The sequence below is a fragment of the Felis catus genome, chromosome A3 (assembly GCF_018350175.1).
Source record: "Felis catus isolate Fca126 chromosome A3, F.catus_Fca126_mat1.0, whole genome shotgun sequence".
Lineage (NCBI taxonomy): Eukaryota > Metazoa > Chordata > Mammalia > Carnivora > Felidae > Felis > Felis catus.
The window spans coordinates 30164611-30187703 of NC_058370.1; the positions used below are offsets into that span (position 1 = coordinate 30164611).

The following is a 23093-nucleotide window of genomic DNA, read 5'->3' on the forward strand; positions in this document are numbered from 1 at the left end:
ACCCATGAACTGTGAGATCTTGACCTGAGTCAAAACCAAGAATCGGACGCTCAACAGACTGAGCCACCCAGGCGCCCTGAGATTTTATGTAACTTTAGAGAGTGCTCACAGTTAATTTTTGGCACATGAGATAAACCTCTGCCTAAGGGCACTGGAGTGGGGAAGTTGAGGTGTAAGAGAGGCTGTTATATTTTCCCTCCTTTAGTTCAAAACGCGTTAAGGGTTACTCCCTTCTCTTCATTTTTCAGCAACATTAGATTTTGGTTGAGTGCCATTCCCTTGTACGTGGTTAATAAGTGTGGCAGTAGGAAATTCTAATTTGACATATTTTTGGTGTGAGGCACAGGGGTGCTCACACTGGCATGGCAGTGCTTTTACTACAGTTTTATTTTAGGCCTTTTAGAAAAACGAAATGTGATTGTTGTAGCCATTTTACGATAACAAGTCCAATCTGAAATTTAAACTTTATTTTTTATAAACTGTTGGCCTTGCAAAGACCTTTTTCTTTTAGAATTTTTAAAAAAAGATTTATTTATTCATTCATTCATTCATTCATTCATTCATTCATTCAGAGAGCCAGAGGGAGTGTGTGTGAGCAGGGGAGGGCAGAGAGAGAGGGAGAGAGAGAGAATCTCAAGCAGGCTCCACACTGTGAGTGCAGAACCCGATGCAGGGGCCCAAACCCATGAACGGTGAGATCCTGACCTGAGCCAAAATCAAGAGTTAGACACTCAACCAACTGAGCCACCCAAGCACCCCAAAGGCCTTTTTTTTGAAAAAGATGAAACTGAAGCTTCACTTCCGTGTTTGTATTATTACAGAGAGACAGTAGGCACCTCTTGGTAGAGGCCTACAAGAATGTCATTTAGCTTTTCTAACCAAATACTCTGTGTACTTAATCAGCTTACTGGGGCTTCAAAAGTAGGCATACACATTTCTTTCATTATAATTATATAGATTATTAAAATACTGTATACAAATATAGAATTTTATAAATACGTCATAAACTGATATTTCACTGTAGGTGGGAACATTAATTAGCTTTTTTTTTTTTTTTAAAGTTTATTTATTTATTTTGAGAGGCAGAGTACAAGCAGGGGAGGGCCAGAGAGAAAGGGAGAGAGAGAGAATCCCAAGCAGGCTCCACACTGACAGCACAGAGCCCAACGCAAGGCTCAAACTCACCAACTATGAGATCATGACCTGAGCCGAAACCAAGAGTCAGGCACTTAACGCACTGAGCCACCCAGGTGCCCCTAATTAGCTTGTTTTTAATAGCTGATTCCTAATTTTCTGACATGCTTTGCTGCAAAATTTCTTTTTAGTTTTCTGTATAGGCCTTAGAAGAAATCTGTACTCTTTTTTTTTTTTTTAATTTTTTTTTTTTTCAACGTTTATTTATTTTTGGGACAGAGAGAGACAGAGCATGAACGGGGCAGGGGCAGAGAGAGAGGGAGACACAGAATCGGAAACAGGCTCCAGGCTCTGAGCCATCAACCCAGAGCCTGACGCGGGGCTCGAACTCACGGACCGCGAGATCGTGACCTGGCCGAAGTCGGACGCTTAACCGACTGCGCCACCCAGGCGCCCCAAGAAATCTGTACTCTTAAAAGTATCTTGATAGTTTGGTTATTGTCCCCTCCTTTAAAATCTGAATTATGTCTTTTCAGAATGCTGACAATACAGTTATCTTAAAGTCATGTTATTATGAGACACATTATAGTTAAGCTGTTGAGTGAAACTGGTCCTTCTTTTTTCTTCTCTCTGACATGAGTGGATAAACTTACTGAGGAATTTTAAATACACCAATCTGGTCAATAATCTTATATTCTCTGAACTCTCAGAAGTATATGTATCATGAAGATGGTATAATGTATCGTTAGCCGTTTGTTGCATCCTTTTCCTCCAAACTTGCAACCTCATTTCCTAATGCTCGTCACTGATGGGGCCACCAAGAGCAGCATAGTCTTCCCACCCTTGAGAAGTTAAATGTGGACATTTTGTAAGAATTTCTTCTCCCTAAGTAAGTTTTTTAACTTGTCTCTTCTTACGAGAATCCAACAGGGTTGATATGCCCTAGTTATGCAGTGTTGAGTGACCCCACTTTGGCTGAAAGGTAAGTACTGCCGTTATGCTCGTGAATGAACTGGAGAGCCAGTGACAGATAGTCTTAAACCTTGCGTAGGCAGAAGTTTTGCTAAATTAATTGAAGTGTTGCTTTGTGTTGATTTAATTTTCCCCAACTGTTTTTATAGTTTTGACATGTGTCCGAACAATTGCTCAGGCCGAGGAGAATGTAAGATCAGTAATAGCAGCAACACTGTCCAATGTGAATGTTCTGAAAACTGGAAAGGTGAAGCATGCGACATTCCTCATTGTATACAGGACTGTGGTTTCCCTGATCGAGGCATTTGCAATTCAAGTGATGTCAGAGGATGCTCCTGCTTCCCAGACTGGCAGGGTAGGAGCTTCCTTTATCTTTGCTTTTCTTCCAGTTTACCGCATCTTCCTAGTTCCTTACATTCTACATTGACTTTATTCCTTGGGTATATACCATATATATAATATATGTTAATATATATATATATATATATGTTAATATGTAGCATTTAAGTTTTTGCATCTCTTTATTCAGATTCTTACAAATCTTTGAATTTCACAGATGTGTGGTTGTGGTCTCTTGAGAATTGTGGAGGGGTTTGACATTCTTTGCAATTCATTCATGAAAGTTTGAGGGCTTGGTCTCAACCTTAAGAAGACATAGCAGAGAACCAATCTGGGAGGTGGGACAAAAACTAATAGTAATGGTATCTCTCAGATACTTTCAATAAATTCCAAAAAAAATTGGGGTCTATTATATAATAGAATCCTAGAACAGTCAGTGAGTGGAATTATCTGTAGATAGAGATTATTAAAGAAATTGTAGCAAATTCTTTCAGGGAATCTATGATAACAGCTGTTACTGATTTAGTAATTTTCTTTATACATTACCCTTTCTACCAAGCACTTTTATTTTGAAAGGAAATGTGCTTGTTTAATGCTTTGTGCGGTTTGGCCGACATCAAAGGGTTAAGTAATTGAAGTATTTGAGTACCTCCCACTGTGCACAGCTTGCAGCAGGAGCCACACCCCCAACAGTGGAGTTTCTTGATTTTCCAGGAAATGGATAGTTTCTATTATTACTCCTGGGACTAGTCTTTAAATTTTAGTCTGAAAGTTTTTCATTTGAATTAATAATTCCTTTGTCCGGTCTTTCCTCTGAGAGCTGCTTAAGCAAGTATTTCATTACTAAAAAATCCTAACCTGGATATGGTCAGGTCATAATTAGAAAAGTGTGTGATTTTCAATTTTATTGGAGATGACCCTTGGTCACTAGCTTTGAGTGAATTGAAAGCATGAATTAAAGGACTTTGATATTTAGATGCTAAAGGAAAACTAAGTATACTTTAGATATTTGTTACATTTATAGGATTAAAACTTGAAATGCAGTAATTTTAAAGCTGCATTTTGTGAATCTAATTTATTCTGTTTTATTAGGTCCTGGATGTTCAATTCCTGTACCAGCTAACCAGTCATTTTGGACTCGAGAGGAATATTCTAACCTAAAGCTCCCCAGAGCCTCTCACAAAGCTGTGGTCAATGGAAATATAATGTGGGTTGTTGGAGGATATATGTTCAACCACTCAGATTACAACATGGTTCTAGCGTAAGTTGTTTTAAACATTTTTGCAAGAAGCTGACTAGTTTTCCATTTCAAAAATTTATAAAGTAGAGATAAAAAGAAAAGAAATCATCAGTAATTCCATCACCCAGAAAATCACTGTTAATATTTTGGTAGTGGTGTTCCAGAATTTGTTTGACATATCCTTAGTTTTTTGTTTTTTGTTTTCTTTTTTTATATGAAATTTATTGACAAATTGGTTACATATCCTTAGTTTTTGAAGGTGGGAGGCACAAAGAGTGTGTTTTTATCATAAGTAGTAATTCATCTTTTCTAGATACCATCTCTCATATTTTGTTTTAGGTACACATGGGGGGGCTCTACAAAAATTGGGGGTTATTTTACCTCTTATTTTAATTAGCTTATCTGTAGGTCACATGGTTTGCATTTATAGTTTTCTAGAGGAAATTATGCTATTGTCTAATACTTGACCCTGTGTTCAAGGTCTCCTGCTGGTCCCATGCTGTTCATCTTGAAAGGAGAATATATATTATCACAGTGGAGTTAGGAAGTTAGTTATGAAGATTGACTTTGGGGAGAAATTTATGAACATGTACTCATGCTGATTTTATGCCCTGGAGATTTTTTCTAGGCATTTTTTATTAATGAAGATTGTCAAAAACCAGCATCTGTTCTTTAAGGGATTCTGGACCAATGGCAGCAGTGGCATAGTTCCTGAATCCCCCAAGTAGTCATTAAAGCACACATGCAACTAGGATAGCAAAATGGAAAAAAAAAACAACAACAACACATGAGTAACAAAACAAAGCTTGGTCAGAAGTTATCTACACAGATGGGTGGGGCTAACCCATTGACAGCTCCAGAACCTGTGTGGTATTGCCATCTGTGTAGGAATAAGCAAAGGGGAGCAAGGGACTGACTGACAGGCTCCAGTCAGCTTCCAGCTGGAAGAAGCTGCTTTGAGAACAGCAGCTGGAGGGGCGCCTGGGTGGCGCAGTCGGTTAAGCGTCCGACTTCAGCCAGGTCACGATCTCACGGTCCGTGAGTTCGAGCCCCACGTCAGGCTCTGGGCTGATGGCTCAGAGCCTGGAACCTGTTTCCGATTCTGTGTCTCCCTCTCTCTCTGCCCCTCCCCCGTTCATGCTCTGTCTCTCTCTGTCCCAAAAAAAATAAATAAACGTTGAGAACAGCAGCTGGAGCTGGAAAGATTTGCATATTCTAGTACTGGGTAAGCACAAGGGATCTATAGTAGGATCTGAAGGGGCTAGAACAGTTTGTGCCTTATTAGCTCTCTAAATGAACTAGGCAGATTTTCTTTGCAGGAGAAAGTTCCACACTGAGGAGAAACCACTGGGAATAGAATTCAAATTGAACAAGACAGTGACAATAGAAAAAAAGGAAAAGGGTGTCCAGATAACAGTCAGGGAGGGGAACAGAGCCACGATAGTTCAACAAGTAAGCTGCCATGTGTTTGAACACACACTGTTAGCAACAGAAGAGTGAGCTGGAGAGCTGAGAAATTAGGAAGTCAATCCTAACCCAGGCCCCTCCTGTACAAGTTTGGGAAAAAACTAGTTTTGCTTAAAATTGAGCAACAGAAAAAAAAAACGTATGAAGTTATTAATGACCTAGAAAAATAAAAGTTAAAGTAACATAGAATAAAGAGACCAAGGAGTAAGATAACCCCCCCTTTGTACGTGAAAGCGTACTAGAAAAATATACTCTCCAAACTGATGAAAATGGTAAGTTAGAATTCCCAGACAAGCTAAAATGCAGGAAGACAATGATGCGAGATACGAAAGAACAGTAGAATCAGAAGTAGAAAAATCCAGAAATGAGTTGATAGAAGTGAGGAAAGAATTTTAAAGTATCTCAGAATTAAAGACGAGCCTAGGAGGAACACAGTAAGTGAGCACAATAGAAACTCCTTTAGTAATAGAATATGAAAAAAGAAATTATTAAAAATCACAAAGGAGGGGCGCCTGGGTGGCGCAGCCGGTTAAGCGTCCGACTTCAGCCAGGTCACGATCTCGCGGTCCGTGAGTTCGAGCCCCACGTTGGGCTCTGGGCTGATGGCTCAGAGCCTGGAGCCTGCTTCCGATTCTGTGTCTCCCTCTCTCTCTGCCCCTCCCCTGTTCATGCTCTGTCTCTCTCTGTCCCAAAAATAAAAACGTTGAAAAAAAAAATTAAAAAAAAAAATCACAAAGGAATGAAGGTAACTACAGTTAAAAACCCTGGACATTATATATAAAACAAACATGAGAAAACTGTGAAAAGGAGGGAGAAGGCAGTCTGGCTAGGGACCTCGGGACCCAAGGAATGATGTAACAGTAGATTCCATGGGTTTTCTTTTTGTCTCATATATCCCAGATTTGATGTTGGAAAAAGCAGCAATCTGAAAATGCCAATAGACACAAGCCGAAAAAGCCTCAAGAAAAAGCCTACCTATTCTCTCTAGCCTAACGACTAGGAAAAGGGCAGCTTAGCAAGACAGCAAGACAGAAAACTGTAAGACGCAAATAACCACTCTGCTGCAGTCAAACACCACAGAAAGAACTGTGGCCCCACCCTCATCCCTGTCAGCAAAGTCTGAGTGTAGAGTCTAGATTTCTGTTCCTGCCAGGGTGTGGTGAGGTGCTGCAACCCTCCACCCCCACCCCACTGCCAGTATTAGAGAAGGCCTAGTGAGGAGCTGGGCCTTTCTTCTCTTCCAGGCAAGAATGAGGCCTCCCTCACCCATGTGATGTCAGTGGAGACCGCGTGGTGAGCCTGGGAGTAATGAGTTGGCCTTCCCTCTTCCCCACTCGGGTGACAGAGGAGGCCTGCTATAACAGTAGATTTAAATAAGATCCGGAGGCTCATGTCATGACACCCAAAATGTTCAGATTCAATCGAAAATCATTTCTCGTGCAAAGAGCCAGGAAAATCTCAACTCGAATGAAAAAAAAGCAATTGAGTTGCTGACAGCAGGATGACATAGATAATAGAATTATCTGACAGGATTTTAAAGCAGCCATTATAAAAATGCTTCAGTGTACAATTATAGACATACTTGAAACAAATGAATAATAGGGTCTCACCAAAGAAATCGAAGATATAAGGAAGAATAAGATGGAAATTTTAGAACTGAAAAATACAGTAACCAAAGCAAAAATCTCAGCGGACAGTATCAACAGCAGAATGGCGAGGACAGAGGAAAGAGTCTGAATCTGAAGGTAGAACAACAGAAGTCCCTCAATCTCATCCAGAGAGAAAATAGAGTATTTTAAAAATGAGCAGAGCCTCAGAGACCTGGGGACTATAACAATAAATCTTAGCATTTCTGTCACCAGGGAGTCCTAGAAGGAGAAGAGCAAGAGAGAATGTCTGAAAAAGTATTTGAAGAAACTATGGCCGATAGTTGCCTAAATTTGGCAGAAGACATGCATGTACATGCAAGAAGTTGGGCGAACTCCAGCAATCCTGGACTCCCACAGGGGTTCACAGTCCATTGATTTTGCCCCAGTCTTTCTCATTCTCCCGCTCAGGCATCATATTTCTCTTCATTTTTCAAATCTCTACCACATTGTCTCCTGTTTTCATTCTCAGCCAATTACCTTGCTTCCTGTTTCTGTTTTGAAAGGTAAAAGTTATCCGAAGAGAACTTCCACGAACTCCCACCACCACATGTAGCCATTACCCACATCTGTGCTCATTTATTCTGTCCTTTGTTTCTGTACATCAGCACTGCCCAGTGGGTCACTGTCACTAGCCATTTGTGGTTATTGAGAGCTTGAAATGTGACTAATGTGACCAAGGAGTTGAATTTTAAATATTCAGTTCTGAGTCCTCATCTTACTTGGTCTTTCACCAACATTTGATAAAACTAGTCCATCCCTCCTCTTGTAAACCTTTTCTTCCCTTGGCTTCCAGGGCTCCACAATCTCCTGATATTTGTTCCCACTATTTATTCCTTTGCAGCCTCTTTAGCCGGTTCTTCTTCAGCGGACTGACTTCTGAATGATGCTGTGTCCCAGGACTCAGCTCTTGGCCCTCTTCCATGAGAGTATATATTCACTCTCCTGGTGATCTCATCTAATATCTTGGCCTTTATATTGGTGACCCCCAATTTTATGTCTGCATCCTAGCCTTTTCATCTGAACCCTTATCTCCACCTCTTTATTTGACGTCTCAATCTTTTGGCTATCTCAGAGGCATCTTAAACTGTATGTGTCCAAAACTGATTTTCCTCCTGGCCAGCTCTTGCCCCAGATGACCCTATCTCAGTTAATGACCACTTCATACTTCTATTTGCTTAACCCCTAAATTTTGGAAGCCTTCCTTGACTTCTTGTTTTTTCACATCCCATGTCAGTATGTATATTAGTTATCTATTGCTGCATGACAAACGACTACAAATTGAGCAGCTTAAAACAGCACCCATTTATTACCTCATAGTTTCTGCTGGTCAAGAGTCTGGGCGTGGCTTAACTGGGTGCTCCGCAATCATAGTGTCACCTGGCCTTTGTTCTCATTTAGAGGTTCTGCTGGGGGGAAAGTCCACTTCCAAGCTCACTAGGGCTGTTGGCAGAATCCACTTCCTTGTGGTTATAGACCCAGCTTCTTGCCGACTGTCAAGTAGAGTCTGCTGTCAACTCCTAGAGGCCGCCCACAGTTTCTTATCACTTTGACTTCCCTAGTGTGGCTGCTTGCCTCGTTAGGTCACAAGGAGACTCTCTAGACTGAGTCTGCTGCTAGGACGGATGTCATGGAAATGACGTGTCACCATCTTTGCCACGTTCTGTTGGTTAGAAGCAAGTCATAGATCCTGTCCACACTGGAGGGGAAAGTAAGGTATTATACATGGGCATGAATACCAAGAAGACAAGATCATGAAGACCACCGCCCCAGTGTCTGTCTGCTACCATATGTCAGCAGACATTGTTAGCTCTACTTTTATTTATTTTTATTTTTTTAACATTTATTTATTTTTGAGAGACAGAGGCAGAGCATGAGCAGGGGAGGGGGAGAAAGATACAGATTCTGAAGCAGGCTCCAGGCTCTGAGCTGTTTGTTAGCACAGAGCCCGACGCGGGGCTCCAACTCATGAACTGCGAGACCATGACTCAAGCTGAAGTTGGACGCTCAACCGAATGAGCCACCCCGGCGCCCCTTGTTAACTCTACTTTTAAAATCTATCCCCACTCTGTTTTTCACTGTTTCTAGTGCCACTGCCCTGAGAAGTAAGGTAAAATTAAAGGTCTGAAAGTGATTGTCTCTTCTGCTATGATACTAGATACTATGAGAGTCAAGTATTCTACCATTGATGTGATTTTTACCCCTGTATTTGGCATTATCGTCTCTCAAAGCAAAAAATCTGGGAATGACTTTGATACTTCCTCTCCTTCACCTCCTCATATCCTAATCTCCTATGGAGCCCACTAAATACATGTTGTATTCACTCTTTCCTCTCTGTGCCCAGCCTGCCACTATCTCTCACCTAAGCTTTAGCAGTAGATTCCTAGCATGTCTGTTTCCATGCATTCCTCTTAATTCACTTTTTAAATACCAACGTTATGATTTTTTTAATATAGTGTAGATCATATAATTTACTGCCTTCTTAAAACCTATCAGTGGCTTTTCCCATTGGACATAATGGGCCTACCTGATCTGACCACTGCTTACCTTCCCAGACTCAACTTGTTCCTTTCCCACCTCCCCAGCCTTCTTTGTTTGTCTAAAACTCTCTGTGTGCTCACCCCTCCCTCAATCCAGATTCTTCTTGCTGTTGTACCCCAGGGCTGTTTTCTTCTCACCCTTTAGATCTCAGTTAACTGTCCCACAAGAGATCTTCCCTGATGATCATCCAGTTCAGACAGGCTCTCCCTGTTCTTTTTCAGAATTGTCATTTCTTTTAGAGCAGCGTTCATCATTTTTAATGCTACGTGGACCCCTTGTGCTTCTCAGGTTTTGCCTTTTCTATTATACATTCTCCATGGTTAGAGACCTTGTTTGCTCACTCAGCTCAGGGCTTCGCTCATAGAATGAGCTTAAATAAGTATTTACCAGGTGAGTGGGAGAGTAAATGAATTCTTTGCTTCCTTCACAAATATCTGTTCCTAGAAATATTAATGTCACCTCTTGCTTTTATTTGGTGTACCTCATATGCCACATTTGTTTTTTAGATTGTAACATTTTTTCTTCTTGTACTTGATCAGAACATGATTTTTATAGCTTTATGTATTTCATGTAAATATTAATATAGTTTCAAATACAATTTTACTAACTCATGAAAGGTAAATATAGTGACTCCTTTTAGAAGAAGTGTTTCTGGAACTTACATTATAAACTTAATCATCATTTATACTCTTACATAACCATATTTCAGCAATTGAACTTACTGTCTATTTTTCCCACAACCCTGTTAACCCAAAACTTCTAACTTGTGTTAAAAAGCAATGCCCATTTTATGTCATTATGTTGCCCATTTTGGTCTTTGTCTCCAGGGTTAAGATTTCCAATTGAAATTTTATCACTGAATTTTCTTCCCTTAAGCAAAAAAGAGTTTAAAAACATTATTTGCGTGGGGCTCCTGGGTGGTTCAATTGATTAAGTGTTGGACATCGGCTCAGGTCATGATATTGTGGTTTGTGAGTTTGAGCCCCACATCAGGCTCTGCTGACAGCTCAGAGCCTGGAGCCTGCTTCCAAATTTGTGTCTCCTTCTCTCTCTGCCCCTCCCTGCTCACACTCTGTCTCTCTCTCAAAAATGAGTAAACATTAAAAATTAAAAAAAAAAAAATTTAAAGTAGGATATTGAGTAGCAGATAACCAAATACCTAATCCAGTAAACTCCTTTTTTTTTTTTTTTTAAAGTGTATTTATTTTGAGAGAGACAGCACAAGCAAGGGAGGGGTAAAAGAGAGGGAGAATTCCAAGCAGGCTCTGCACCATCAGCACAGAGCCCATTGTGGGGCTCTAACTTGTGCAACTGTGAAATCATGACCTGAGCCAGATGTTTAATGGACTGAGCCACCCAGGTGCCCCCAGGAAACTTTAAAACAGATTCACAGAAACAGTAAGACTGACCCCCTGTTCTACCCCATAGAAACCATGTGGGTGAGATTCTGCGAGTTCTCACAAATAGTCCCAAATCTGAAAGAAGCAAACTGAATGAGTATCATTGTTGTTTCACCCTCTTAATTCAAGAGTCAGAGAAATTAGAAATTGTTGCTGAGGAGGATTGGGTGAAAAGAGGGAAAATCAATTGAATGGCTGACTCTCTCTGTCCAGAAGTCAAGGCTTCTTTTAATTTGGGATATGCATTGACCACTGGGGTAGGACACTTAAAATCTCAGAGGAGAGCAGAGTCTGGGTAATTTATTCTAATAGACTGCATACTCCTCCATCTGAGCCCCAGCACGTCCTCAGACTTCAGAAAAGTGGATAGAAGATGAAATACCAGCTCTCACAATAAAGCTAGGATGGAAGGATAACTTGTCTTAGATATTCCAGAAAAAGAATTAAGAAATCACCCACACTTTATAAATGTCTGGAGGGCAATGTCTAATCACCAGCAAGATGAAAGAAATGATGTTGTAGCTAACACATCATATTCTATGATGGAAAAATAAAGAGGAAGAAAACAGCTTGTAAATGCTGTCAACTATCATAGAGGAAAAATAAGGAGATTCCTTCCAGCTGCTGCATGCTGCACGTCAACTTAATGAGGATTTGAATTCAGAAAAACAAACTGAGAGACAGGAAAATAACAACAATGAGATGAAATGGGAGATTACACATTTAAGGAAATGTAAATAAATTATATACAGCAAAAACTAGAAAGAAAATTGAATTACTGACAGCTTTGTAGATATTCCAGCGAATACAGGTTGCAATAATTAGAAAAGCAAAGACACATGGAAGACGGGAGATCCAATATAAAGATAATTGCTGTCGCTGAAGAAAAGAACCTAACAAATAGGACAAACGGATTGAAATAGAACAAGAGGTTTCAGGAAAATTGTATAGCTGTTCAGCAAGACCTGATTTGATCAAGTTATTGAACTTTTAGGATAAAGGACAAATTATTGGATGGAAAGCCTCTCAGGTAGTTCTGTGCCTCCTCTGGCTGGGCTCATGTTCAGCCTCCACAGAGCCTTTGCCATGGTCTTCGGATGGTCAGACACTGTGATTGGAATACCAGGACCCTGTGGGTGGTGGAGCCTGTGGCCTGTGCTGTGATTGTCATTGTGATAGCAGCCATCAAGGAGAGGTTTGTGAGAGAGATGGCTGCAGTTCTGAAAGACACCTGCTTCTGAATTCCTGAAGTTTGTCTTTGCTTATCTGTGTGTCCAGGTCTTAGAACTAGTTGTTCAATATTCTGTTATCTTGAACTGAGCTCCCAGAAGAATTTATTTAGTGCTTGGAATTTCTTATGTTTTATTGCATCAATATTGTTCTTGCCTTGCGTTTGCTTTTCTGGGTTGTGAAAAGAGTCACAGCCTGTTATGTAAGAACTTTGGCTTGTTCATCTGTGCCAGGTTATTGGGACCTGCCAGTACCTTAGTGTCTCTGACAGGCTCTTGAGCTGACTCATTGACTATGAGGAACAAAATGCATAAGATACAGATTGAGCACCCTCTGTGTCATTTGAAAGAGAAGTAGATTAAATCATCTAGGGGTTTGGGCGCTCTCTGTTTCTTTCCTCTTTCAAGCTTACAGACAGAACATTAGGTATATTAGTATTTTTAGAAGCCATGCCAGTCCTGAGGAAAGACCTCTCACAACCAGAACTCCATAAAAGTATTATAGTGGTATGCCGTCCATTTTGTAAAGACATTACCCTGGATGGATTTTAGTTATTTCTACCTAAGTAAAATATAATAGTGTGACTTTAAAAAAGAATAGAGAAAGGAGGAGAGAGAGGGAGAAGGACAGAGAGTGAGAATGAGGCTTCCAAACAGGAGAGCAAGCCACATGAAAGGGGGAAAAATCAGACTAGCCTTGGGCTTCTCCGTAGCAACATTCACTGCAGTATTTTTCAAGGGAGCAGCATCTGCAAAGTTCTAAAGGCAAGAAAGGATGGCCCAAGATATTATACCCAGCCAAGATGTCATTCAGGTGTAAAGCTAGCAAGCAGGTATTCTTTTTTTTTTTTCTTTTATGTTTTATTTATTTTTGAGAGAGAGACAGAGTGTGAGCAGGGGAGGGGCAGAGAGAATGAGACACAGAATCGGAAGCAGGCTTCAGGCTCTGAGCTGTCAGCACAGAGCCCAATATGGGGCTCAAACCCATGAACAGTGTGATCATGACCTGAAGCAAAGTTGGACACCCAACCTTGACTGAGCCGCCCAGCTGTCCCCCAAGCAGGTATTCTTAAACATGAGAGAATTTAGGGAAAGGAGCACATACGAGCTCCACTAGAAAAAAAACCATTCAGCAGCAAAATTAGGAATTAAAGACTCAAGGAGAAGTTGTGGTAAGAGGACGGTGAGGAGATTGCTTCAGCTAAAATACAGATCCAGTGCTAAAGAACTATGGTATCACAGTTACAGAATGGAGTGTGACTGTTACAAACTGAGACAGTGTAAAAATTACATAACAAAAATTGGGAGAAAAAATGGGAGGAAATGTGAGTGCTAAGGTTTTCAACTTTCAAAGCAGGAAGTTAATGGATTCTGTCCAAAATTAACCTAATTTTGTATGTAACTTAAAAACTAAAGTGAATCCAACCTCTAAATAATTTTTCATGTATTTTTAAAAATGTGGAATATTTAAAAAACACATAAAGTAATAACTGGTATTAATATATTATTCAGTAAATGTCCCCATTTTGTTTTAGATCACGTATAAAATAAGACAAAAGGAAAGGTTTAGAAAAGAATAATGAATACTAATGCATACACCACCTAGGTTAGGAAATAAGGCATTCCTAATATAATTAAAGATTCCCCACATGTTCCACCCCATCTCAGAGATAATCAGTATCCTGATGTTGTATCATTTGTTCACATATACGTCTTTTTACTTTTGATAGATATGAACATATATTATAATTAATAAGTTTTCTATTTTTAGTCATTATAGAAACAGTATTCTGCAGTTTGATTTTTTAGCTTAGGATTGTTTTGAGATTTATGTTGAGAATGTGTTTGAGTGTATTTATTTTTCACTCTATACTTTTATTATATAGACATAATCCTTTTTCTGTTGGTGGACATTTATTTGTTTCCTTTTTTTGCTACTTTGTTGATAAAATTTTCTTCTTTTTTCTTGTTTACATAATAACTTTTCATAATAAAAAAACTTGGATTATTCAGGGAAACATAGAAAATAAACATTTATTTAAAGTAGAACAATAGCATTGGTTTCTTTTTGACTTCTTTTTTCTATTAAATTATATATAAATTGACACTATTTAAAGTATCAACTGTAGCATGATCCCCTTTGTATAAGTATATATTGTCAGTGTATTTTTCTATATATATGCATCAAAAATGTCTGGAATGATGTTTACTTAGTGTTTGTATTTTAAAAGTCTTTAAATGAATCCATAAGTGTAATTGAAATGTTAAATGATAATCCAGCTTCCTTGAAAATACAACTTTAAAAAAATCAATTAGATAAAGTAAAGGAAAAGTCGGGAGTTTTCTTTTACTTAATTACCATTCCTTTTTCAGTACCTGTCTTCAATTTCACATGATTAAATGAAAGAGAAGTTATGGCAGTAAATGTCCCTTGAGTATAATGCAACTTGCAAGTAATTTAGACTGCGTGTAGAGAGGTTTTCGGGAAGCATTAGAAACTTCCAGTAGATTTTTTTCCTCGTCTTAGGGCTGTGCAGCCCAGCCTTGCTTCCCAAGCTCTGATATGCCCCCATGGACCCAGATGTTAGGTTTGTTTGTTTGTAGAGGTGCCTTCTTGTATGCATGGCACGTTTAATTAGCGTCTCCAAACTGTATTATATCACAAATAAAAAAGTATAAGATACTCTGTTTTATCATTTGGGTGAAAATATGATGTTTGTTTTGTAGGTATGACCTTGCTTCTAGGGAGTGGCTTGCCCTGAACCGTTCTGTGAACAATGTGGTTGTTAGATATGGCCATTCTTTAGCATTATACAAGGTAAAATGTCTCCACTCTGTACTAAGCTAGAAACTCAAGTCTTCCACACTTACTTTTTATTGTATTATGTGATTGAAAAGCTATGTAATGTTGGGTTTTTGTCTCTAATCTTTTTTATTGTGGTAAAATACACATAACATGAAATTTACCATCTTAACCATTTTCAAGTGTACAGTTCAATGGTATAAAATACATGCCTAATGTGCAACTATCACCACCATCCATCTCTGTAACTCTTTTCATCTTGTAAAACTGCAACTCTATGCCTACTAAATAGTAACTTCCCATCCCACCCCCACCCCCACCCCCCACCCCCAGCCCCTGGCAACCACCATTCTACTCTCTGTCTCTATAATTTTGACGTCAGTGTTGGTTTTTAGTTGGGGGAAAACTTACTATTCGTGGGGTATGGGGAGCTATTTAATTGGCTCCCCATAATTGTAAGTGGAAATTAAAGTTGAAACCAATTTAACCTCAGAGATTTTAATGGACTCAAATTATACTGGGGTATTATGATTATAGTACTAAATGGTGAAAAATTTATACTGTATAAATTAGCTTTTATGTTCATTAGCAAGTTTAGCCAAGAATAGCCACCTTGCAATATAACTGAATAATCACTTTCATTTCCTTGTTTTTGTGGTTTATGGTAGGATAAGGGAACTTTTCAACTTTATCTTCCCAACACATTTTATACCGTTAGAGATCTTATATGAGGAAGTCCAAGAACAGTGGTGAAGTGTTGGGAGATACAGAATATGATTTGTTTCATTTTATCTTGTTCCTTTCTCCGGTCTTTTCCTAATAAGTCACTGAAAGGTGTATTTCACTAGCACTTTTTAAGCTAAGAATAATATTGAGGTTTTGAACTTCTCCTTTTCCTTCTCAGATTTGATCCTTTTGATGTGTTTTAGAATTTTGTTTACATTTTTTCCCCTAGGATAAAATTTACATGTACGGAGGAAAAATTGATTCGACAGGGAATGTGACCAATGAGTTGAGAGTGTTCCATATTCATAACGAATCATGGGTGTTGTTGACCCCTAAAGCCAAAGAGCAGTATGCAGTGGTCGGGCACTCAGCACACATTGTCACATTGAAAACTGGCCGAGTGGTCATGCTGGTCATCTTTGGTCATTGCCCTCTCTATGGATATATAAGCAATGTACAGGAATATGACTTGGGTAGGTGTATTTTTTTCTAGTGATTCTTTTAAAACCTTTATCCGTATTGTTTTGACTGTTCAACAAGAGTCCACCTAACTTTGACCCAGTACTTTATCTTGAAATGCAGTGAATGTTGCTATATTACTATTGAAATTCAGATCCTTGCTGCTGCTAAGTAGTATATATTTGTTACTGTCAGTTTGGCGAGGAGCCAAAGATGGCACTAAATGCTTTAGGTGTTGGAAATAAAGTAAATAAATAAAAGTGATTTGGAACTACAAGTATTCTGACAACAACAACAAAAAATTAGACCACCCTTTAGAGATTGGGTTAATGGACTGTGATTTCCCCTTAATGTGTAATCTTTCCATTGGTTAAATTTTGTTATATCTGCTGTTTTGGTGCAGGAGTACTGCCCATAATTGATAGTTTGAGAAAGTAGGCCCATAAAGTACATCTGGGTATTGGTCACTGAAGGTCACGGGGTATTAAGTGTTCAACTGAGGGGAATCTGAGTCTTTTAAATTTAATGTAATTATTTTCCTGCATGGTATATTAGACCATCAGATCATTTAACAGGTTGAAGTTTGGCCACCTGGTTTTGTTATAAGTTTTAGATGGCTTTCCTTTAAAAATTAAAAGGTAAAAGAAATTCATATGTATCAAGTCTCATGCAATCTCTCATTGTAAACTAATTGGTCATTTAAAGTATTAGGGGAGGAGGAGCCTGAAACATTTGCCTTTAACTGTTTTCCCCTTCCAGCTAAGAACACATGGAGTATATTACATACCCAGGGAGCCCTTGTCCAAGGGGGCTATGGCCACAGCAGTGTCTATGACTACAGGACCAGGGCCCTGTACGTACATGGCGGCTACAAGGCTTTCAGTGCCAATAAATACCGGCTCGCAGATGATCTCTACAGATATGATGTGGACACCCAGATGTGGTGGGTGCTTTTTCTTGAGCTTTTACTCTAAGGTGTGAATTCTGGCAAGTGTCCAGAAGATATTGTGTTATATTTTTGTTTTCAGGCCTAGCAGATAATTCTCTTCAGCACTGTAGATAGGAAAGTTGGGAAAGAAGCAGAAGGTAATAGTGTAGCTAGTTTATTTTGTTGCATTATTCTATAATTTTGTAGTAGATTGATTAGAAGATGCTTAGTATTTTTTGACTGGTTTTTCAATTTTCATACACTCAGTACCACTGTAAAATTTTAGCTCTTCAGAATCCTCAGGAGTCAATTGTTCTACAAAGCTGAGCTTATGCACATTGTTGTAATTAAGTAGAATCTATCCATTTTTTAACCTTTTCTTGATGACCAAAGTGTCATCATTGGGGTTAGTTACTGGCGTCATTGCATGAAATCATCAAACAGAGGCGGTCTCAGGACCTAAATTAGAGCAGTACTCCCTCTCCTATAAATTGAACTATATAAAGTATGCTAATTTTAATAAATGTAAAGCAGATTTGAATGATGAAATAATGTGATTATATAAAGCATGGTTTCTCTTCTTTTTGTATTTCCTTACATATTTGAGACCATGCTATGGATACCAGTTTACATTCTGTCAGTCATTAAAATGTCTGTCATTTTAGTGGCTGTGTAAATACTCTGTCGTGTGGGTGTACTAAGCTTGAACAGTTGGAAGTTCTGGTTTCTAGTTTTTGTCTTATTAATAAGGCATTATACATAAGTTTTTGTCTGTATTTTATGTGATTTCTACCCAGAAACTGGAATTATAAGGTCATAAGTTATGATCATTTTTAAGACTCTTAATGTGCTTTGTCAAAATTCTCATAGACCTTTAAGGTTTTACATATTTATTTATTGTTGAGAAAAATTACTAAAAATAGGGAAAAATCTAGAAGTATTTGCACATTTGGTTCTAAAGTTAAGAAATTGGTTGTGTTTGCATTAGCAAGTAGATGATAAATATCCTAAAAAACTAACCTTGTATTTATTATTTTTAAATAAACTCAAAAGGACCATTCTTAAGGACAGCCGATTTTTCCGTTACTTGCACACAGCTGTGATAGTGAGTGGAACCATGCTGGTGTTTGGAGGAAACACACACAATGACACATCCATGAGCCATGGCGCCAAATGCTTCTCTTCAGATTTCATGGCTTACGACATTGGTAAGTTTCCCAAAGCCATTTTAGTTTTGAAGAATCTTCTTTTGTCTATAAGCAGCATTTTATTTGTGTATGTATATCTGTATGTTTATTTTTGAGAGAGAGAGCATGAGTGGGGGAAGGGAAGAGAGAGAGAGGGAGACAGAGAATCTGAGCCAGGTTTCACCTGTTAGTGCAGAGACCAATGTGGGGCTTTGACCCATGAACCACAAGATCATGACCTGAGTGGAAGTCGGATGCTCAACTGACTGAGCCACCCAGGCACCCTATAAATAACAACATTTTAGAAGAAACTGAAAATATTGGTACTTGAAAATGGTCAGGCCATTTGAAAGAGGTCCAAATGGTTTATTCTAAAAATTTTTAAAAATATTTATTTATTTTTGAGAGAGAGAACACATGAGAGTGGGGGTGGGGAGCAGAGAGAGAGGGGGACAGAGGATCTAAAGCGAGCCCCACATGGGGCTCACGCTCACAACTGCAAGATCATGACCAGAACCAAAGCTGGATGCTTAACTGACTGAGCCACCCAGCCACCCCCCAAATGGTATTTTTTATATTCATATGACAAATATTGCACATCTATTAAAAAGTATTACTTCTATATTAAGTTCTTGTTTATATTTTTATTTAAATTTTTGATATTTTTCTATATTGAGTTCTATTAAGTGAAGTCACTCCCATCAATTGGTTGAATGTTAATTTTTGAGGATGGGTTGGGGTGAGCAGCCTCTGTGTTACAAATGAATGACTTATATAATAGTGTTACGTAGTTGTTACCACCAGCATTGTGTTAAGTTGGTTTAACCAATAGCTTTATCTCATTCCCTAAAAATTGGTTTTACACATTCTTGATGTAATACTTTTTGACATGGAACTTTATAAAAAATTTTGGTGTGGTAATATACTTGACCAGAAGAGGGCAGTATGTGTTCATGCAAAACAAATACTAGAAGTTCTCTTGTATCATCAGATGTTCTTTTTTAACAGACATATATGTGCCAGCCACTAAGCTCGGAGATTGTAAGATGAGTAAATTACAGTGCTGGGACTCATAGTAGGGGAGGCAGAGAACAGACGATATAATTGCAATTCAGGGTGTTGCTTGCTCTTAGAAGAATACATGAAAGCATCTTTGGGCATTCTTTAACTCAAGAGAGTAAGGATTATGGTCAGGGAAATTCTTGAGGTCAGGTCCAAATTCTTTGGACCTTGAGGTCAGGTCCAAATTCTTGAGGATGGTCCATCCAGGCTGGGTCCCCAGGAAGTCAGCTAGGTGAAGTTAGGCAGCACTTGTACCCTGTTGCTGGGTATCTGGTGTGCCCATGGTAGAAGGTGCTTTTTACCAAGGCTGGAAGTAGAAGGAGAGGGACTGGGTTGGGAGGAAGGGAATAATTGGGTTTAGGTGCATGTTCAGCTGGAGATGACTGTGGGACCGAGCCATACAGAGGTCAGTGGGAAGCCTTAGGCAGGGGCAAGCCTCTAGGGAGCATGTGTCATCAGGGATGAGCAGACAGCCAGAGGATGGATGGATAAAGAAGTTTGAAGGAGAGTGGAGACTGTGAAAACATGTCAGAGAAGCAGGAGGAAAGTGAGGCAAGATTGGTGACCTGTGAGGGAGCGGTTAACAATGGCTGCAGAGGAATTAAGTAAAGCAAGGACTCTAGGGCCTGTTGGATTTGACAACAAAGATGTCCTTTGTTAGCCTGTAGTCAGGGAGGAGGAGTAATCCAGATAGCAGCGATGTAAGGTCAGATGTACACCGTGAATGTTAAGTGTTTTAGTGAAAAAAGAAAAGAGAAAAAAACCCAACCCATTTCTCTGTGAAGGGAAGAAAAGGCTTACATAAGTTGAGTGCCTCCTTGGGCACATTTAAATGCTGTGGTGAAAGCCAGGTGGAACAAGAGAAAGCAGTTCCCGCCATCCTGTGGTTTTAGGGAGGGAAGCAAGGTGGGTGGGCAGGAAGCTATGAGAGTTGGTGGCCTCTGTTCTCTGTGTGAAGAAGACCACAGAGTCTAGGCTGGGGAGAAGGAAGTGAAAGCTGTTATTGTCAGAGTTGAATAAAGGTCTGGATCAAGTGGAAGAACCTTTGCTTAGTGAGTATGAATGTCTGAGTGTCTCTGAGAGGGAGTGTGAGTAAGGTTGGCAGCGTTCTGCAGCACCAGTTGGATTAAGGTACAGAAGGGAAGTTGCTGACATGCAACAAAACAGAAAAATTGGCAGGTCTAGGGAACCTAGAAAAGGACTTTAAAAAAAAATTTTTTTTTAACATTTATTTATTTTTGAGACAGAGAGAGACAGAGCATGAACGGGGGAGGGGCAGAGAGAGAGGGAGACACAGAATCGGAAGCAGGCTCCAGGCTCTGAGCCATCAGCCCAGAGCCCAACACGGGGCTCGAACTCACGGACCGCGAGATCGTGACCTGAGCTGAAGTTGGACGCTTAACCGACTGAGCCACCCAGGCGCCCCAAGGACTTTTTAAAAAACTAGGTGAAGTTTGAACTGGAAAATAATTATGGAACCCACATATTTTACTTACATAAGTTTTGAAAAATGTCAAATTAAGAAACACTCTAGTGGGTAAAAGTGATAGGCAACAGAGTGAGTGATGTGAGTGTCAAGGATGTTACATGCATTCGTGAATTAGAATTGCCATATTGTCCTGCCTCCCATGCCCTGTTGTTCTGCTGCTGCTATAGTTTACCTCCGAAATAATGGTGTCATTAAGAAAAACTGAGAGATACGTTTTATGAGTTGTGCTTGTTGCGGTCTTCTTCCCAAAGAAGATGCGAGTTCCTAACTGATTATGAATAGCAATTCCTTCTGAAATGCGTTTTTCTTGCTCCTAGCTTGTGACCGCTGGTCAGTGCTTCCCAGACCTGATCTTCATCATGACGTCAACAGATTTGGCCACTCGGCAGTCTTACACAACAGGTAATTAATTGGAGAAGAAGCATTTGCTCCTTTTCTCTTGTGTTTAAAATGAAAGTGAGGTTACACATGAGATAGTGGAGTTGGACTTACGTATTATTTGCAGGATTCCCTCAGCCCATTAGTTTTTCACGGAATTTTGTACATACGGATTTCCTGATCTATATTTAAAATATCTGGTGTGGGGAAATTCAAATCAAAACCACATTGAGATACCACCTCACACTGGTCAGAGTGGCTAAAATGAACAACTCAGGAGACAACAGATGCTGGCGAGGATGTGGAGAAACGGGAACCCTCTTGTACTGTTGGTGGGAATGCAAACTGGTGCAGCCGCTCTGGAAAACAGTATGGAGGTTCCTCAAAAAATTAAAAATAGAACTACCCTACGACCCAGCAATAGCACTACTAGGAATTTATCCAAGGGATACAGACAGGAGTGCTGATTCATAGGGGCACATGCACCCCAATGTTTATAGCAGCGCTATCAACAATAGCCAAATTATGGAAAGATCCCAAATGTCCATCAACTGACGAATGGATAAAGAAGATGCGGTTTATATATACAAAGGAATACTGCTTGGCAATGAGAAAGGATGCAGTCCTGCCATTTGCAACAACGTGGATGGAACTGGAGGGTATTATGCTAAGTGAAATAAGTCAGGCAGAGAAAGACAGATATCATATGTTTTCACTCATATGTGGAACTTGAGAAACATAACAGAAGACTGTGGGGGAAGGGAAGTGGAAAAAATAGTTTCAAACAGAGAGGGAGGCAAACCATAAGAGGCTCTTAAATACAGAGAAGAAACTGAGGGTTGATGGTGGGGGAGGTTCGGGGGAGAGGGGAAAATGGGTGATGGGCATTGAGGAAGACACTTGTCGGGATGAGCACTGGGTGTTGTAAGGGATGAATCACGGGAATCTACCCCCAAAACCAAGAGCACACTGTATACACTGTTATGTTAACTAACCTGACAATAAATTAGATTAAAACAAATTTTTTTAAAGAAAAAAATAAAATATCTGATGTCGATTTGAATTCCTTGTGATGCCAGGTTTGTTGGTGTAGTTTTGTTGGCATGCAGGGGTATGCTACGTTTGGTGCTGTCTCATGGGACAGCGAGAGTTATGCTCAGTTGCTGTCTTCTGCCCTCCGCTGTTCGCTGTTGTCTGCACCACTTGGGTTGTCAGGTCTCTCACAGTTGTATCTGAGTGGTAAAGAGACATTTCAGTGGCGGGCGAGGTAGAGGAATAGAGATGGGAAGACTGCGAAACTTCATATAGATCAATCTGTAGTGTTTGGATAATCTGAAGTCTGTACTCCATTTCCTTGCATCGCTCAAAAATGCCTGGCCCGAGCTAACAGAGTTCTTCGTGAATCTGCCCCTGGAGAAGGAGGATCCAGAATGGCCACTCTGCCTGTTGCTTACTTTGTGCTTTAAAGATTTTTGATTTCCTAAACAGCCTAATCATGTTCTTAACTTTTCCCATTTTGTTTCAGCTGTTATGAGTGTTGTCTGTTTTACCTTCTAAAATTCTGAGCCTTATCAATCCTGGAACTATTTAAATGCTATAATGCCAACATTATGTTAGGATTTCCTTGACTTTCAAAATTTCTGTTGTTACGATGCAAGATGAGATGAAGACCTGGGATTAGGAAAAATGAGCCAGCAACATGTCTTGAGGATGTCGTGAGGGAAGAATCGACAGAATTCAGACACTTAGATATTGGGAAAAGGTGACATCTTTTTAAAGTAATAACTTAGCTGAAATTTAGTGATAAATATGGTTTTCCTATGAGAACATTTGATGGTATAGACTGACAACTTTACTAATTCGAAGTGTCATCTTAGGGGCGCCTGGGTGGCGCAGTCGGTTAAGCGTCCGATTTCAGCCAGGTCACGATCTCTCGGTCTGTGAGTTCGAGCCCCGCGTCGGGCTCTGGGCTGACGGCTCAGAGCCTGGAGCCTGCTTCCGATTCTGTGTCTCCCTCTCCCTCTGCCCCTCCCCTGTTCATGCTCTGTCTCTCTCTGTCCCAAAAATAAATAAACGTCGAAGTGTCATCTTAA

At 39.7% G+C, this 23093-nt stretch overlaps 1 protein-coding gene across 5 annotated transcripts in view; it reads left to right on the forward strand.

Moving 5' to 3' along the window:
* ATRN (attractin) overlaps positions 1-23093 on the forward strand; it is a 162539-nt gene that overhangs the window by 50223 nt on the left and 89223 nt on the right. For all 5 annotated transcript variants that reach the window (XM_019826774.3, XM_019826775.3, XM_019826778.3 and 2 more), the window contains exons 5-11: positions 2256-2461; positions 3538-3706; positions 14696-14786; positions 15727-15970; positions 16716-16899; positions 17938-18092; positions 20940-21024. In XM_019826774.3, coding sequence (XP_019682333.2) covers positions 2256-2461; positions 3538-3706; positions 14696-14786; positions 15727-15970; positions 16716-16899; positions 17938-18092; positions 20940-21024 — 1134 coding nt within the window. The remainder of the gene's footprint in view (positions 1-2255; positions 2462-3537; positions 3707-14695; positions 14787-15726; positions 15971-16715; positions 16900-17937; positions 18093-20939; positions 21025-23093) is intronic.